General features: G+C 64.7%; 1 protein-coding gene across 3 annotated transcripts in view; it reads right to left on the bottom strand.

Annotated features, from left to right (window-relative positions):
- Positions 1–5035: 5035 nt before the first annotated feature.
- Positions 5036–16375, bottom strand: part of RARG (retinoic acid receptor gamma) — a 63718-nt gene continuing 52378 nt past the window's right edge. For all 3 annotated transcript variants that reach the window (XM_007058520.4, XM_027821013.3, XM_037883957.2), the window contains 7 exons: positions 16210–16358; positions 14558–14699; positions 10118–10278; positions 8901–9077; positions 8514–8718; positions 8129–8287; positions 5036–7786 (listed from right to left, as the gene is read on the bottom strand). In XM_007058520.4, coding sequence (XP_007058582.2) covers positions 7605–7786; positions 8129–8287; positions 8514–8718; positions 8901–9077; positions 10118–10278; positions 14558–14699; positions 16210–16358 — 1175 coding nt within the window. In that variant the 3' untranslated portion in view covers positions 5036–7604. The remainder of the gene's footprint in view (positions 7787–8128; positions 8288–8513; positions 8719–8900; positions 9078–10117; positions 10279–14557; positions 14700–16209; positions 16359–16375) is intronic.

Raw genomic sequence — 16375 nt, 5'->3', positions numbered from 1 at the left:
CACAGGCCAGGCAGGGTGGGGCCTGGTCAGTACATGGGTGAGAGACGCCCCGGAAATCCCAGGGAGCAGGGGATGGGCTCAGCAGGGTGCGCTGTCTCCTCGCAATTTGTGCTGGCCCCCAATGCCCCAGCACAGCGCTATGGGGTGCTGGGCTGGGGGGCTCAGTAGGGGGCACCATGCTGCGGGGGGGGAGGGAAGGCTCAGTAGGGGGGAGCTGGGCTGGGGGGCTCAGTCGGGGGTCCCTGGCTGCAGGGAGCAGGGGGGGTTCAGTAGGGGGTGCTGGGCTGGGGGGCTCAGTCGGGGGTCCCACGCTGCAGGGAGCAGGGGGGGTCAGTAGGGGGAGCTGGGCTGGGGGGCTCAGTCGGGGGTCCCTGGCTGCAGGGAACGGGGGGGGTCAGTAGGGGGAGCTGGGCTGGGGGGGCTCAGTCGGGGGTCCCTGGCTGCAGGGAATGGGGGGGTCAGTAGGGGGAGCTGGGCTGGGGGGGCGCAGTCGGGGGTCCCTGGCTGCAGGGAATGGGGGGGGGTCAGTAGGGGGAGCTGGGCTGGGGGGGCTCAGTCGGGGGTCCCTGGCTGCAGGGAATGGGGGGGGGTCAGTAGGGGGAGCTGGGCTGGGGGGGCTCAGTCGGGGGTCCCACGCTGCAGGGAGCAGGGGGGGTTCAGTGGGGGGAGCTGGGCTGGGGGGCTCAGTCGGGGGTCCCTGGCTGCAGGGAATGGGGGGGGGTCAGTAGGGGGAGCTGGGCTGGGGGGGCTCAGTAGGGGGCACCATGCTGCAGGGAGTGGGGTGGGTTCAGTGGGGGGAGCTGGGCTGGGGGGCTCAGTCGGGGGTCCCTGGCTGCAGGGAATGGGGGGGTCAGTAGGGGGAGCTGGGCTGGGGGGGCTCAGTAGGGGGTCCCTTGCTGCAGGGAATGGGGGGGGTCAGTAGGGGGAGCTGGGCTGGGGGGCTCAGTCGGGGGTCCCTGGCTGCAGGGAGCAGGGGGGGTTCAGTGGGGGGAGCTGGGCTGGGGGGCTCAGTCGGGGGTCCCTGGCTGCAGGGAATGGGGGGGTCAGTAGGGGGAGCTGGGCTGGGGGGCTCAGTCGGGGGTCCCATGCTGCAGGGAATGGGGGGGTCAGTAGGGGGAGCTGGGCTGGGGGGGCTCAGTCGGGGGTCCCATGCTGCAGGGAGCAGGGGGGGTTCAGTGGGGGGAGCTGGGCTGGGGGGGCTCAGTCGGGGGTCCCTTGCTGCAGGGAGCGGGGGGGTCAGTAGGGGGAGCTGGGCTGGGGGGGCTCAGTAGGGGGCACCGTGCTGCAGGGAATGGGGGGGGTCAGTAGGGGGAGCTGGGCTGGGGGGGCTCAGTAGGGGGCACCATGCTGCAGGGAATGGGGGGGTCAGTAGGGGGAGCTGGGCTGGGGGGGCTCAGTAGGGGGTCCCATGCTGCAGGGAGCGGGGGGGGCTCAGTAGGGGGCACCATGCTGCAGGGAGTGGGGTGGGTTCAGTAGGGGGAGCTGGGCTGGGGGGGCTCAGTCGGGGGTCCCATGCTGCAGGGAGCGGGGGGGGTCAGTAGGGGGAGCTGGGCTGGGGGGCTCAGTAGGGGGCACCATGCTGCAGGGAACGGGGGGGTCAGTAGGGGGAGCTGGGCTGGGGGGGCTCAGTCGGGGGTCCCTGGCTGCAGGGAGCAGGGGGGGTTCAGTGGGGGGAGCTGGGCTGGGGGGGCTCAGTCGGGGGCACCATGCTGCAGGGAATGGGGGGGTCAGTAGGGGGAGCTGGGCTGGGGGGGCTCAGTCGGGGGTCCCTGGCTGCAGGGAATGGGGGGGTCAGTAGGGGGAGCTGGGCTGGGGGGGCTCAGTCGGGGGTCCCTGGCTGCAGGGAGCGGGGGGGGGGGGTTCAGTAGGGGGAGCTGGGCGGGGGGGGCTCAGTCGGGGGTCCCTGGCTGCAGGGAGCGGGGGGGGTTCAGTAGGGGGAGCTGGGCTGGGGGGCTCAGTCGGGGGTCCCTGGCTGCAGGGAATGGGGGGGTCAGTAGGGGGAGCTGGGCTGGGGGGGCTCAGTAGGGGGCACCATGCTGCAGGGAGTGGGGTGGGTTCAGTGGGGGGAGCTGGGCTGGGGGGGCTCAGTCGGGGGTCCCTGGCTGCAGGGAGCGGGGGGGGGGTTCAGTAGGGGGAGCTGGGCGGGGGGGGCTCAGTCGGGGGTCCCTGGCTGCAGGGAGCGGGGGGGGTTCAGTAGGGGGAGCTGGGCTGGGGGGCTCAGTCGGGGGTCCCTGGCTGCAGGGAACGGGGGGGGGCTCAGTAGGGGGAGCTGGGCTGGGGGGGCTCAGTCGGGGGTCCCTGGCTGCAGGGAATGGGGGGGGCTCAGTAGGGGGAGCTGGGCTGGGGGGGCTCAGTAGGGGGCACCATGCTGCAGGGAGTGGGGTGGGTTCAGTGGGGGGAGCTGGGCTGGGGGGCTCAGTCGGGGGTCCCTGGCTGCAGGGAATGGGGGGGGTCAGTAGGGGGAGCTGGGCTGGGGGGGCTCAGTCGGGGGTCCCTGGCTGCAGGGAGCGGGGGGGGTTCAGTAGGGGGAGCTGGGCTGGGGGGCTCAGTAGGGGGTCCCTGGCTGCAGGGAATGGGGGGGGTCAGTAGGGGGTGCTGTGCTGGGGGGGCTCAGTAGGGGGTCCCATGCTGCAGGGAGCGGGGGCTCGGCTCGGTAGGGGGTGCTGTGCTGGGGGGCTCAGTAGGGGGCGCTGTGCTTCAAGGGGGCTGTCTCCACCCCTCCTTTTCTCTGCTCCCTCCATCACTACAGAGGGACGGAGGTTGTGTCCCCCCCCGCTCTCCTCCCCCTTAACCAATAACCCCCCAGCGTCGAGTGTTTAGAACCTACCTCCACCCCCCCCCACGCGGAGCTGCCGCCCTCTGCTGCCCCCTGCTGGCCCAGGCCGGTGGGAGCACGGGGGGAGTGAAGCAAAAAGCAACGGGGCCGCACAAAGCTGGGGAATGGCGACCCCCAGTGGCCGGCAGGGGTCACTGCAAGACCAGAAATGGCAGCCGCTGAGATCTGACCTGGACCAGGGAGCGATGTCATCGGGGTCTTCCCCGCCCCGCTCCAGCCGGGGTCTGGCCTCTGGTGGCTGCGCTGGGTTGGCAGGGGCAGCTGCGTTAGCCCCATGGCGTTTATTAGCTAGGAGGCAGGAGGCCTCTAGCATCAGCCAGATCCAGCCCGACCCACTGCCAGCTCGAGATGGCATTGGCCGCCGGGGAGCCCAGGGCTGGGAGAGCAGGCGGGGGGCTGCGGGTCAGGAGTGAGGGGCACCAGCAGAGCTGGGAGGGGGGCAGGGCTGGGAGAGTAGGCGGGGGGCTGCGGGTCAGGAGTGAGGGGCACCAGCAGAGCTGGGAGGGGGGCAGGGCTGGGAGAGCAGGCGGGGGGCTGCGGGTCAGGAGTGAGGGGCACCAGCAGAGCTGGGAGGGGGGCAGAGCTGGGAGAGCAGGCGGGGGGCTGCGGGTCAGGAATGAGGGGCACCAGCAGAGCTGGGAGGGGGGCAGGGCTGGGAGAGCAGGTGGGGGGCTGCAGGTCAGGAGCGAGGGGCACCAGCAGAGCTGGGGAGGGCAGGGTTGGGAGAGCAGGCGGGGGGCTGCGGGTCAGGAGCGAGGGGCACCAGCAGAGCTGAGAGGGGGGCAGGGCTGGCAGGGGGCTGCAGGTCAGGAATGAGGGGCACCAGCAGAGCTGGGAGGGGGGCAGGGCTGGGAGAGCAGGTGGGGGGCTGCGGGTCAGGAGCGAGGGGCACCAGCAGAGCTGGGAGGGGGGCCGGGCTGGGAGAGCAGGTGGGGGCCTGCAGGTCAGGAGCGAGGGGCACCAGCAGAATTGGGGAGGGCAGGGCTGGGAGAGCAGGCGGGGGGCTGCGGGTCAGGAGTGAGGGGCACCAGCAGAGTGGGGGGGGGAGGGGGGCGCAGCTGTTCTCAGAATTCGGAGCCACTGGCAAGTTTAAAAAAAGTGTGTGGGGGGGGCTCATCAGCCCCACATCTGTCCACATCAGTCCTGCCCCCTGCTCCCCACAGCTGCTCCTCTTGCATCTCCAGAGTTCCCGGTTCCGGGGACTGCAGCAGGGTCCCCCCTTGCCAAGCTGGGTGTTGCATGGCGGGCTGGGCAGAGCTGCTGGGACTGTTCCCACGGCTGATGCAGCAGCCCCCACCCTCTGGCCCTGCACCCTGGGGCCAAAGCAAAGCTAGGGCTGTTTGCAGCATGTCGCGGTGTGTGGACGGGCCCAGCCCCTGCCAGGGAGCTCTCCAGTGTGGGGCGATGGGGCGTGGCTGGGAGAGCCCAAAGCGGAGGGGTGGAGCGAGGGCTATTGCCGGGGTGTGTGGGTGGGGGGGTCATTACTGCAGAACCATCCGCATTCAGGAAGGCAGGGCAGGGCCAGGACACCTGGGTTCTATTCCTGCCTCTGCCACGTCACTCTCCTGCTGTGCCTCAGTTTCCCCTCGCTCCCTTTGTCTAGCTGGATTCTGGGCTCCACCGGGCAGGGAACGTCTCTTGCTCTGGGCAGTGCGTGGCACATCGGGGCCCTGAACTGGGTTGGCGCGTCTGTGTCTTACCACAGTGCTAATGGCCAGGCTCAGCCAGCACTAGGACCCATGAGGGGGTGCTCCTTTCTTGTGTCAACATCGAACCCGGGCGGGGCTGGGGGTACCCCCCCCCCCCCCCCCCCCCCCGGTAGATTAGACCTCCAAATCCAGCCTAGCTGTGTTCCTGGGAGGCCCAGCCATGGAGCCTTCTCCCCGCCTGCAGCGTCCACAGGGGTGTTTTATGAGGCAGGATTTGTGCAGCGTTACTTGTAGGCTGTTAAATAGCTTCACCCCAGAGGCAGCTGCATCTCAGCACCGGGCAAGGGAACCCTGTATAAACAGCCCCCACGCCCCACCCGAGGCAGCTGCATCATCTCCACCCAGGAGTCCTTTGGAGCAGAGACAGCCTGGTGCCTCCTGACGCTAGGCCAGCGCCACCCATCCCATCAGGCCGCAGCCGGGTGGGTGCTGACGGGCTGGGACGGCCAGGTGGGGGTGCCCCACACACCAAAGCAGGAGCTGGCGGGGCTGAGTTTCCATCACTTTATTTTGCAAAAATAGAAAAGTCCCCTCTGCGAGAGCTGGGCACCAAGGGGGTGGGCAATGGGAAAGGGGCTTTTCTTTTAAAATACCATGTAACGCTTGGCTGTAAACATGACCGAGGGGTGCGGGGGGGTGCAAAGCCCCCCTCCCAGATCCCCCCTGTAACAGGGTCCTTGGCTTTGGTTTAAGGTCTGGGGTATTTCTTTTTGGCAGCTCAACAGGATCAGGGAGCAGCAGAGATTTGGGCGGGGGGGGGAATGGGGCTGTGTCTCATGCCAGGGCGGGACCCCCGGGGCTCCCCCTGCCCCACTCTCTGTTGGGGTAGGGGGCAATTGGGTCCATTTCCCAGGATGAAGATAGGCCAATAAATAACACAGGGAAAGTGCTGTCAGGCTGGGGGCTGTAGAGGGCAGCACATGGCTACAGCTCACCCTGCCCCTGCAGGCCCCCCAACCCCGGCCGGGCTCATAGGCATGGGACACCTGGCAAAGGTGGCAAAGTCTGGGCACCTCCCTTGCCCCCCCCATGCTACGAGGCCAACCCCTCCCCCCACGATGCAGAACCTGCTTGTGAGGGTGGCAGTGCCCCCTGCTGCAGGAGTCTGGAACTGCAGCCCCAGGACCAACAGGGGCCTTAGGAGAGGGCGATTCCCCCGCCCCATCTTGTAGTGTAACAGATCAGCGACCCTGCAGGGCTCCTTCCCCTACATCTGGGGGTGCTGAGGGGAGGGGGAGCCTACAGGGGCTGTGTGCATTGGGTGGGGAGGGCAGATTCAACCGCCACCGCTCCCCCCCTGCCCCCGCCCAGCTGGGGGACGACTCTGAATGGGTGTGTGTGGGTGACAATATTTTCTCCAGGGCAAGGATTGGAGTGGAGGTTTTGGGGACAACACTGGCCCTAGGGGGGATTATAGGGGGAGTCAGGGTAGAGGTGCTATCTACTTTGGTCCATAGGGGGTGCTGTAGAGCAGTTGGGGCCCAAAGCGGCTGGGGATGATGTGCAAAGGGCCCCCCCCCAGTGCTGCCCCCTGGGGCCGCATTCCAGGCTGCTGTGCAAAGGGTTAGGGTGCTCCCCTCACCCCCGGCAGGGAGCAGGGTCCCAGCTGGCAGTGCCCGATGGTGCCCATTTCCGAGGGGCATGGGGGGGATGTTCCCCATGGATACATCATAAAGCAGCCTTGTTGGGGTAGGGGGGGCTGAGTCCCTGGGAAGGTGGCAGCTCCCTGTCCCCATGTGACCCCACCAGCTCCTGCCCTCCAATCCCTGCCCCCATGGACACCCCCCGCATCTTTGGTCTCTAGTGTTGTGTTCCCAAAATCATCAGCACCAAGGGGTGAGGCTGGGGAGGGGGATTGTGGGGGCGGGGTCAGGACTGAAGGGGAAGGTTAGGGGGAAATGGGTTAGTCAGGCTATGGGAAGCCACGTGGGGGGTTAGGGGTAGGGAATCAGGAGTGGGGGATCACAGGGGCAGGGTTGGAACTGGAGGTTATGGGTGGGTGGGGGGGAGTCAAGAGCAAAAGACGCCCCAACTATACCAAACCTGAACAGCATCAAAAGCAAAACCAGATACAGCCCTGCAGCCCCGGCCCCCTGCCTCTGGGGCCCCCCCCATCCCAGCAGAGCCCCCAGGAGACGGGACAGTGACCCCTCATCCCCCACCGCCAAGGAGTGATCCCAAACCATTAGCACGTTATACAACAAAGACATAAAATAAAATAAACCTCCCAAACTTGGACCTCGCCGCCCCCCTCTGAGATCCGCGTCCCCCGAAACCTGCAGGACACTGGGTGACGGGCAGCATCCATGCTGGGGCAAAGTCCCCCGCGCCCCCCCAGCTCAGCCTCCTTTCCCAACACGCCCAGGTGTTCTGGGCTTTCCACGGGCTGGCGGGGGCTGCTCCGATCCCCGCCTGTTCCCCAGCAAGCCGCCGCTTCAGAGATCTGCATCAGTTGTCCCGGATGCCTGGGTTCCAGCCGGGAACGTCCGTTTAGGAGGCAGGGTCTTGACTGATCATGAGTCGGGAATCTGGAGGCAGCATCGTTGGGGATGCAGAGTGGGGGGGGGGGGGGCGACACCCCGACATCCCAGCCCAGGCTCACTTCCAAGTCTCTCTCTCTGGCTCCAGGGCGCCCCCTGCCGGACGGGCAATTGCAGTGCTGGGACAGAGTGGGGGGCTCCGCTGAACCCCTCTCGGTCCATTTCCAGGGATCTGCCCCCCACCCCAGGCAGGCAGCTCCCTGGCCCGGCCTTGCCCCCACTAGATTTTTTGGCTTGGAGTCAGACTTTGGAAAACAAAAAAGCTTGGGGGGGGGAGAAAAAGAGGCTCCAGACTGCCCCCCCCCCCCCCCGAGAGAAGGTTAAGGCAAGAGCTACACCTCTGAGGCAGCACACAGACAATCTCCATTAGCTGCCCCCCAGCCCATGCCTGCCCCCCCCGGGAATGGGGGGCAGATTGAAGGCAGCTGTGGCTTGTTCGAACCAGCTGGGTGTTGGACAGGGGGTGGGGTGCCTGAGGATGGGGCTTCTCCCAGTCCCCACCCCCCACTCCCCAGGGTGCTAGGGGGTCTCCTCGGGGCTCTTGCTCTCGGCAGGGCTCTCCTCAGAGCTGGGGGGCTCTGCCGATGGGGGCGGCTGCGACGAGTCATCCTCGAACATTTCGGGGTTTTCCAGCATCTCCCGGATAAGGGGGGGCATGGGGCCAGGGATCTCCATCTTCAGGGTGATGGCTCGCTCCGCACCTGCGATGGGGGTGGGGAGAAGAAAGGAGCAGTGAGCCGGCACTGCAGGAGGCTGTGAGCTTCCCCACAGCAGTGCCCTGTCAGTACCAGATGGGAGACACGTGCTGTGAGCTTCACCCCAGCAGTGCCCTGTCAGTACCAGGTGGGAGATGGGTGCTGGGAGCTTCCCCCCAGCAATGCCCTGTCAGTACCAGGTGGGAGACGGGTGCTGGGAGCTTCCCCCCAGCAGTGCCCTATCAGTACCCCAAGGACACTGGTGCCATAAGCCTCCACCCCAGCAGTGTCAGGAAGCACCAGCGCTGCGAGCTTCCTCCCCAGCAGTGCCCAGCGGACAGCCCGCACCTTTGGTGCTGATGCCTCGCAGATCGGTGATTTTCATCAGCATGCGGGGGAACATGTATGGCTTGCTGGGTCTGCGACGGCGGGCGTAGATTTTCAACGCTTCCAGCAACGGCTCCTGTAGCTTGTCCACCTTCTCTGGCTCCTCCAGGTCCATCCGATCTGTGGGGCACACACACGTTGGTTGTCACAGCCCCATACCCAGCCCCCTCAAACCCCCATGGCCAGCACTCCCACAGCGCCCTCTGCTGGGAGAGGCCTGGCTGATGTAGCCAGGAGCTCCTCCCATGGCCAGTGCTCCTGCCCCACCTCCTACAGCGCCCCCTGCTGGAGAGGCCAGGGCTGCAGCAGCTGTGATGGCGTCAGTGTGCCCAGCCCCCCCTGGTACCTCCGCAGATGAGGCAGATGGCACTGAGCAGCCCCGTCTCGGTGTCATCCATCTCCAGGGGTAGCAGTTGCCCAGCGAAGGCGAACACCAGGTCGGTGAGGGGCCCGAAGCCGGCGTTGTGCATCTGGGTGCGGTTCAGGGTCAGCCCGTCCGAGAAGGTCATGGTGTCCTGCTCTGGTGTGTAGCGCGTACAGATCCGCAGCATCTGCCAGGGATGGGATGTGGGGTGAGCGCCGGGACCCACTGGGCCAGCTCCTCCCCACACAGTGGGCAAAGCCTGTTGAGCCCTGGGCTGGGCAGGGGCCCAGGGTCTCACCAAGCCACGGGCCAAGGAAGAAGAGACTCTAGGCAGCTGAGTCCCCCACTAAACCCCAGGCTGCTCCTCACCAGGATGTCCAGGCAGGCTGCCTTGAGCAGGGTGATCTGGTCGGCGATGCTGAGGGTGGTGAAACCCGGCAGGCGCTTGGCAAACTCCACGATCTTGATGATGCACTTGGTGGCCAGTTCGCTAAACTTGTCCCATAGCCCCAGGTCCAGCTGAACCCGGTGATCGGCGCTGGAGTTCTGGGGGAGGGAACGGGGGAGGGGGGTTAGTGCTGCACCACAGGGCCTAGGTGGGGATCGTCTCCTACCCTCTGCAACTAAGAGCCAGAGGGTGACCTGCGGCTGCTGGGAGATTACCCAGCCGGGGCCGGGCACGGAACCTGGCACCCCGACCTCCTCTCCCTGCCAGGGCCAGGCCTGGAACTAGGCACCCCGACCCTTTCTCCGCGCTGGGCCAGGTATGGATCCTGGGTGCCCCGACCCATTCTTCCCGTCAGGGCCAGGCACGGAACCAGGCACCCCGACCTCCTGTCCCAGCTGGGGCCGGGCATGGAACCTGGGCACCCCAACCCTCTCTCCTCACTGGGCCAGGCATGGAACCGGGCGCCCCAACCCCTTCTCCCAGTCAGGTCCGGGCATGGAGGCTGGGACCCCAACCCCCTCTCCCAGCCGGGGCCGGGCACGGAACTGGCCACCCTGACCCCGTCCTCACTGGGCTAGGCACGGAACCGGGCACCCCGACCCCTTCTTCCAGCCGGGGCCGGAACCGGCCACCCTGACCCCTTGTCCTCACTGGGCTGGGCACAGAACCTGGATGCCCCGACCCTCTCTCCTTGCTGGGCCAGGCATGGAACCGGGTGCCCTGACCCCTTCTTCCAGCCAGGGCTGGAACTGGGCACACTGACCCCCACTCCTCACTGGGTCGGGCATGGCATCTGGGTGCCCCGCCCCCGTCTCCATGCCAGAGCCCGGCACAGAACCTGGGTCTGTAAGGGGCACCAGTGCCACCTGGTGGCCATTGTGCAGAATCCCGGCTCTGCACTCCCTGGGGATTGCGCACTGTGGGGCGCCGAGCAGCCTGGCTGAGAACAGCTCCCCCTTGTGACAGCAGTGGGCAGCCCGGGGTGGTAGAAGGCGGCTCTGTTATTCCCACAGGCTGAGCCCTGGGGCTCGGGGTGCAGGGACCCGGAGGCACGCTCCAGTGACGGAAGCAGGGAAGGCAGAAGGGGGTTCCCAGGTGGGCTGGGGGAGAGGGGCAGTGCCATGTGCAGGGGGCTCACCGTGGTGTATTTGCCCAGCTGGCACAGCGAGGGGAAGGTCTCCTGGTGGGCCTTGCTGACTTTCTGGATCAACTCCTCCAGCTCGGGAGTCATTTCGTAGCTGTCCACCACCACCTCCTCCTTCACGTCCTTCTTCTTCTTGTTCCTGTCGTTCCGCACGGCTGCCGGAGAGGGGGTGGAGGTGGGGGGTGAGGACACGGCCCCGAGTGACCAGCCCTGACCCTGGCTCAGAGTCTGTAGCTGGGAGCGTGTGTGGGAACCACACGGTTGGGGGGGCATTTGGCCCTGGGGGTCTGACCCAGCCCAAACACCCCCCACATTTGGGACACTCCTCTTTAAAACAGAGATCACCAAATCAACCCTATGGGCCAGATCCCTGGCCAGTGTAAACTGGCATGGTGCCATTGACTTCGGTGGGGCTAGGCTGATCTGTACCAGGTGGGGCTCTGGCCTGACCCCGATGGAGATACGCCCACCTACACCATATGGGGATCTGACCCCACTGACTCCACAGCAATGCCCATTTACATCATACGGGGATCTGACCCCACTGACTCCAACGCAGTGAGGCCCATTTACACCCTACAGGGATCTGACCCCACTGACTCCAACCCAGCGACGCCCATTTACATCATACAGGAATCTGGCCCCACTGACTCCAACGCAGTGACGCCCATTTACACCATACAGGGATCTGGCCCCGCTGACTGCAACCCAGCAACGCCCATTTACACCCTACAGGGATCTGACCCCACTGACTCCAACGCAGTGACGCCCATTTACACCCTACAGGGATCTGGCCCCACTGACTCCAACCCAGCGACACTGATCTACCCCGGCTGGGGCTGGGGCTGGAAGGGCCACATGACTAGGAAGCTGCTATTGTTGCCAGTCGGATCACACGCTTTGGGCGTTCCCTCTCAGCCTGGCTGTTCCGAAGCAGTGTGGGCTAGCGGTGGGAGCAGCAGCTGTGCCCGCAGGAGACCTGGGTTCTATTCCCGGCTCTGCTGGTTGACCATGAGCGACTCACTGCTGTCTGTATGCCTCAGTTTCCCCAGGTGCTCTATTTAGACAGTGCACCCCGTGAGATGGGGGTATTTCTTGCATTGCCATGGTGAGGAAGCATTTGGTGCATGTCCCAGTTCCTGGGCAGGGGGAAGCGAATCCTGTCTCTGCAGAGGGAAACATTCCCCCTGCCCCGGGGCCAACCCTGGTAACCCAGGTTTACACACTCTGGTAACTCAGGTTTATACAGCAGTTAATGCGCACGATCGGCACAGGGATGGCCCAGCAAGCATCTGCCCACAGCAACTGCCAGCCCCCTGCCCTAGCGATGGGTGCCCCTTGAGGCTCATTTTCATCCGTGGCCCTGGGGGCAGCTAGCGAGACGATGGGCATGCAGGAGTCGGCAAGGGGAGGGCCAGTAGGAGCTGGTCTGGGTGTCACCTCCTCCGAGCCAGGCTGCACTGGGCTGATGTCCCCATGCCCCCCCTGCAGGCTCTACACCCCTCGCCCAACCTGACCCCCGGAGGCGGTTCGCCCAGCCCAGGTGGCCCCTGCTCACCGCGGTTCCCAGCCACCCTCCCCGCCTTCGCTTGGGAAACACCGAGGCTTGTGCTCAGCCCAAGGAAAACAGGAAGCAGCGGACAGGGAGGCCAGATAAAGCACGGGGCGGGGGGGAGAGTGGGGGGTACTCGGATAAATGGGAGTGGGGGGTGACATGGCATTGCCTGCTCCCCCAGGCTCTCCCCCTTTGCCCACAGCATATGCCCAGGGATCCCATCACGCCAAAGCCTGCTGGCTCGTGATAGCTGCCCCCACTCAGGCCTGCCTGGCACCCCAATAGCCCCTGTCTTCGCAGTGCCCCAGCTGGCTAGACCCCTGGGGCATGTGTCCTGGGGGGGAGGCTGGAACCTGATTGGCCCTCCAGCTTCTAACACTGGCAACTGGCAGCTGGGAGCCCAGTCTGATTGGCTACCCGGCTTCTAATGTGGGTTAAGAACCAATGGAAATGGATTCTGGTTGGCTGTCCGGCTTTGACCATGTCAGGGGTTCTCAAACTGGGGGTCAGGACCCCTCAAGGGGTCGCGAAGTTATTACACCGGGGGGGGGGGGGGGTCACGAGCTGTCAGCCTCCACCCCAAACCCCGCTTTGCCTCCAGCATTTATAATGGCGTTAAATACATAACCAAGTGTTTTTAACGTGTAAGGGGGGGGTCGCGCACGCTGCGTGAAAGGGGTCGCCAGTACAAAAGTCTGAGAACCCCTGGACCACGTGCAGGCGCCCAGCACCAGTGGATTCTGACTGGCCACATTGCTTAGCACACGTGGCTCACCGGATCGGCTGCCCGGTGTCTCCTGTGAAGGATGGGGCTTCCCGGCTCTCCCTCTGCCCCACTCCGGCCGCCCCGGCCCCCTCCCCGGGGAGCCCTCCTGCTGCACCTGTCCAGGCGGGCCCCTTGCAAAGTACTTTGAGCCCTGACCCGTCCTGGCTTGGCCTCCCGGTGGCAGGGGGAAGGAGGGAGATGAACTAGGCTTCAGCCAGGGGGATAGAGACAGCCTCATGCCCGGGGATGGGGGGGGGGGGGGGGAAAGGGGGTCAGTTCATCCCTGCCATCCCCAAACCATGGCACCAGCAGCCCTGGGGCCCAGCGAGCCCAGCAGGGTCCCCCGCCCCCCCAGGTCCCAGCATTCCCGTTGCGTGTACATTCTCCCGGCCCGCCCTGTGGCCGCACATTTCCAGGCTGCACTTCCGGCTCACCCCAGCACGGAGCGCCAGGGGGAATCTGGCAACAGGATACGCGAGCCGGCAGGATATCCACTTATAGCCTCGGCCAGCACAATGCCGGCAGGGAGGGGCTGCCAGCAGAGCTCACCCACCCCCCCCCAGACGCCCCACTGCCTTGGGGATCCAGCCCCATCCCCCCAGATGCACAACAGCCTGGGCTGCCATGGCATGGGGCCGGGAGGGGAGCTGCTCAGCCCCCCCACCCTATCTACTGGCACCTTCAGCCCATCGAAAGCCAGGGTGACGCATGGAGGCCGGGTGTGGGGGGGTGGTTGTTTGAAGAATCAGGTGAGACAGCCGAAGCTTAGCAGGCGTGTGGAGTGGGGGGTAGCAGGGAAGGGCAGTTCAGAGAGGCAGCAGGTCCCCCACATCCGGGACCTGTGCCAGTCTTCCCATGGAGTGCTGTTCACATGCCCACCAGCTGTTGGGGGGGCAGGGGGGCAGCCCCTTGATCTCTTTTCGGGGGGGTGTGTGGGGGGGGGTCCTGCAGCCCATTTAGTTCTAGCTGGGCCAGCGTTGGGGGAGTGGGAGGGATGCCAAGGATACCCGGCCCTACCCAATCCTGGCCCAGTTCCCACAGACCACCCATTTCCGGTCGCCTTCAAGACATCTCGCCCTCACCCCCCGAAAAAACCCTCCGCCCTTAAAGCGACAGGGGCCTGGAAATCAATGGCCAGGGCTGAGACAGACATTCCTAATTACGGGCTCTTAAAGAGACAGTGATTAATGGGGGCCCCACCCCGGCCGGCTCGTGAGGACATGCCTTAGCAGTCGGGAGTAAAAGCAACAGCCGCCGAGAGGCACTCTGTCTCCAGATGGACCATCCGGCTGACAGCACTCTTAAAGGGGCAGCTGCCCTCTTCCAAGCCTTCCGCCAACTCCCGCGTGACTCAGCAAAGCGGGCGGGGGGAGGGGGTGTGGGGAGATCACCACCATGGGGGCACGGTTACAGTGGCACCTGTGAACCATGGCTCCAACTGCTGGGCCTCAAAGCCCACTTTGCCAAGGGGCCAGAACCAAGGATTTGAACCCCGGTGAGATTCGGATCCACTTCTGGCCCGTGTCCTGTTCCCACCTGGTTCTGGCTACCCTGGCCCGGCCAGCCCAAGAACTACCCGTATTGGAAGCATGTCCTAGCGTGGCCTTGCCGTGGGCGCCAGACTTCCATGAGACAGGCCTCAAACCAGAGCCTGGATCCAAACTCCCACCCCCCCGGCCACAGACCTGAACTGGGCCAAACTCGAACCCTGGATCCAAATGATCCAAAGCCAGGCCTGGATGCCATGCCCTAGCCCCGTCACAGTCCGGCCCCATCTGTGCCAGCTGGGCAAAGATCTCGGGCAAAGCTCTCACCAAACACTATGGGGCTCGTGGAGGGGTCCCTGCTCCCCCACCTCTGCGCCAATGATTTTCCAGTCTTGGGGCACAGCAGTGCCGTGGGGCAGGGCCCTGGGCAACACAAGAGCATGCAGGAGTAGAGGGCGGGGGGGGGGGGGGGGGAACAGGTGCATGTGGGCCTGTCTCTCTGCATGGGGCCATGCCCCCGTTGGATCCAACCTTCCATCTGATCCCGCTGCAGGTGGATTCCTCCCCCACCTCCCAGCACCCCATGGCTGTTGCCCCCAACCTCCCGCTGCTCCCTGGCTCCTCACCTTCTTTGGACATGCCGACCTCAAAGCACTTCTGGAGCCGACAGTACTGGCAGCGGTTGCGGGTCACCTTGTTGATCTGGCAGTTCTTGTCGCGGTGGCAGGTGTACACCATGTTTTTCTGGATGCTTCGGCGAAAGAATCCCTGAAGGTGGTGGGGGGAGACAGGGACATGCAGGTCATGGGGAGCGGGGTTCAGAGGTAGGGATGTGGTGGGGGGAGAAGAGGCAGGGAAGGGGTTACCCCATGCGCCCTACAGCTCCAAGCAGGTGCCTTGGCAAAGCTGCACCCCCAAACGCACACAGAACCCCCCGTCCTGGCCTGCTGGAGCACTAGTCGCTGCAGCAGCTAAGAGCAATGGCCCCTCCAGCCTCTCAACCCCCTTCTCATAGGCAATCATGGACTGATCCCTCCTGACCCCTGGCTTTTAGGAGCTGGCTTGTGCCGTCAGCAGGAGAATGTGTAGGCCTTCTGGCTGGGATCTGCAAAGGGAGTGGGGTGCCCAAATGCAATGCGCCCAACCCCCTTGGGCCCCTTTGCACATCCTGGCCTCCAATGCAATTCACTATTCATGTAATTGGTTTTTCATAGAACCATAGACTATCAGGGTTGGAAGGGACCTCAGGAGGTCATCTAGGCCAAACCCCTGTTCAAAGCAGGACCAATCCCCCAAATCCCTAAATGGCCCCCTCAAGGACTGAACTCACAATCCTGGGTTTAGCAGGCCAATGCTCAAACCACTGAGCTATCCCTCCCCCCCCCTTGCCTTTCTCTAAATCCTATAGAATCGTAGAGATGTAGGGCCAGAAGGGACCTCGAGAGGTCACCCAGTCCCTCTCCCTGCACTGAGGGAGCACATATATCTAGGCCATCCCTGACAGATCCTATTGCATAAGAACATCCAGCGGTGGTGAGTTCCACAGGGTCATCATTTTGAAAATGCTCTCCCCTGGGATCAGTTTTAAATGGGTCAAGTGTCCCCCTCGGCCTTCACGCCCCACAAATTGTCTCTATCTTGGTCATTCTTTTAGGGCTTGTCTACATGGGGAAATGGACTGAAATAATAATGACACCTAGCTTGTTTCATCAGCAAATCTCAAAGCACTTTAAAAAGGGGGTACCTATCACTAGCCCCATTTTACAGGAGTGGAAACTGAGACACAAAGAGAGGCAGTGACTGGTCACCCAGCAGAGCCAGACCTAGAATCCAGGGGTCCCAAGCCCTCGCCCAGCACTCAGGCCCTCAGACTGTGCTGCTATTCCAGAACAGTGGCCCCCTGGACACTCGATTTTGGACTAAAAGCCACTTTTCCTGCAAAATAATGACTGCACTTCCAAAACTTTGTTCCTCTCTGTTTGCACTGTGAGCCCTTTGGGGCAGGGACTGTCCCTGGCACAATGGAGCCCTGATCTCAACTGGGGTCTGTGCAGCGCCTGGCACAACGGGGGGCCCTGATCTCAACTGGGTTCTCTGCAGCGCCTGGCACAACGGGCCCCTGATCTCAGCTGGGGTCTGTGCAGCGCCTGGCACAACGGGGCCCCAATCTCAGCTGGGACGGGTGCCCAACGGAGAGCCAGGCTCCAGAGGGGCAAAGCAAGGAGCTGACTGAGCCCCAAGCCGTGCGGCGGGCCCCAAGGGCGGGGGTCCCCGTTACCTTGCAGCCTTCGCAGGAGCTGACGCCGTAGTGGTAGCCAGAGGACTTATCGTTGCAGACAAAGCAGGGCTTGTAGACGCGGGGGGGCGGGGGTGGTGAGGGCGAGCTCGGCACCATCTCCTCCGAACTCGTGCTCTGGGTCTCCACGGCTGATGAGAGAGGGAAC

Source organism: Chelonia mydas, chromosome 20, assembly GCF_015237465.2.
Source record: "Chelonia mydas isolate rCheMyd1 chromosome 20, rCheMyd1.pri.v2, whole genome shotgun sequence".
NCBI lineage: Eukaryota > Metazoa > Chordata > Testudines > Cheloniidae > Chelonia > Chelonia mydas.
Note: the sequence above shows the minus strand (reverse complement) of the source record. Positions and strands in the feature narration are given on the sequence as shown.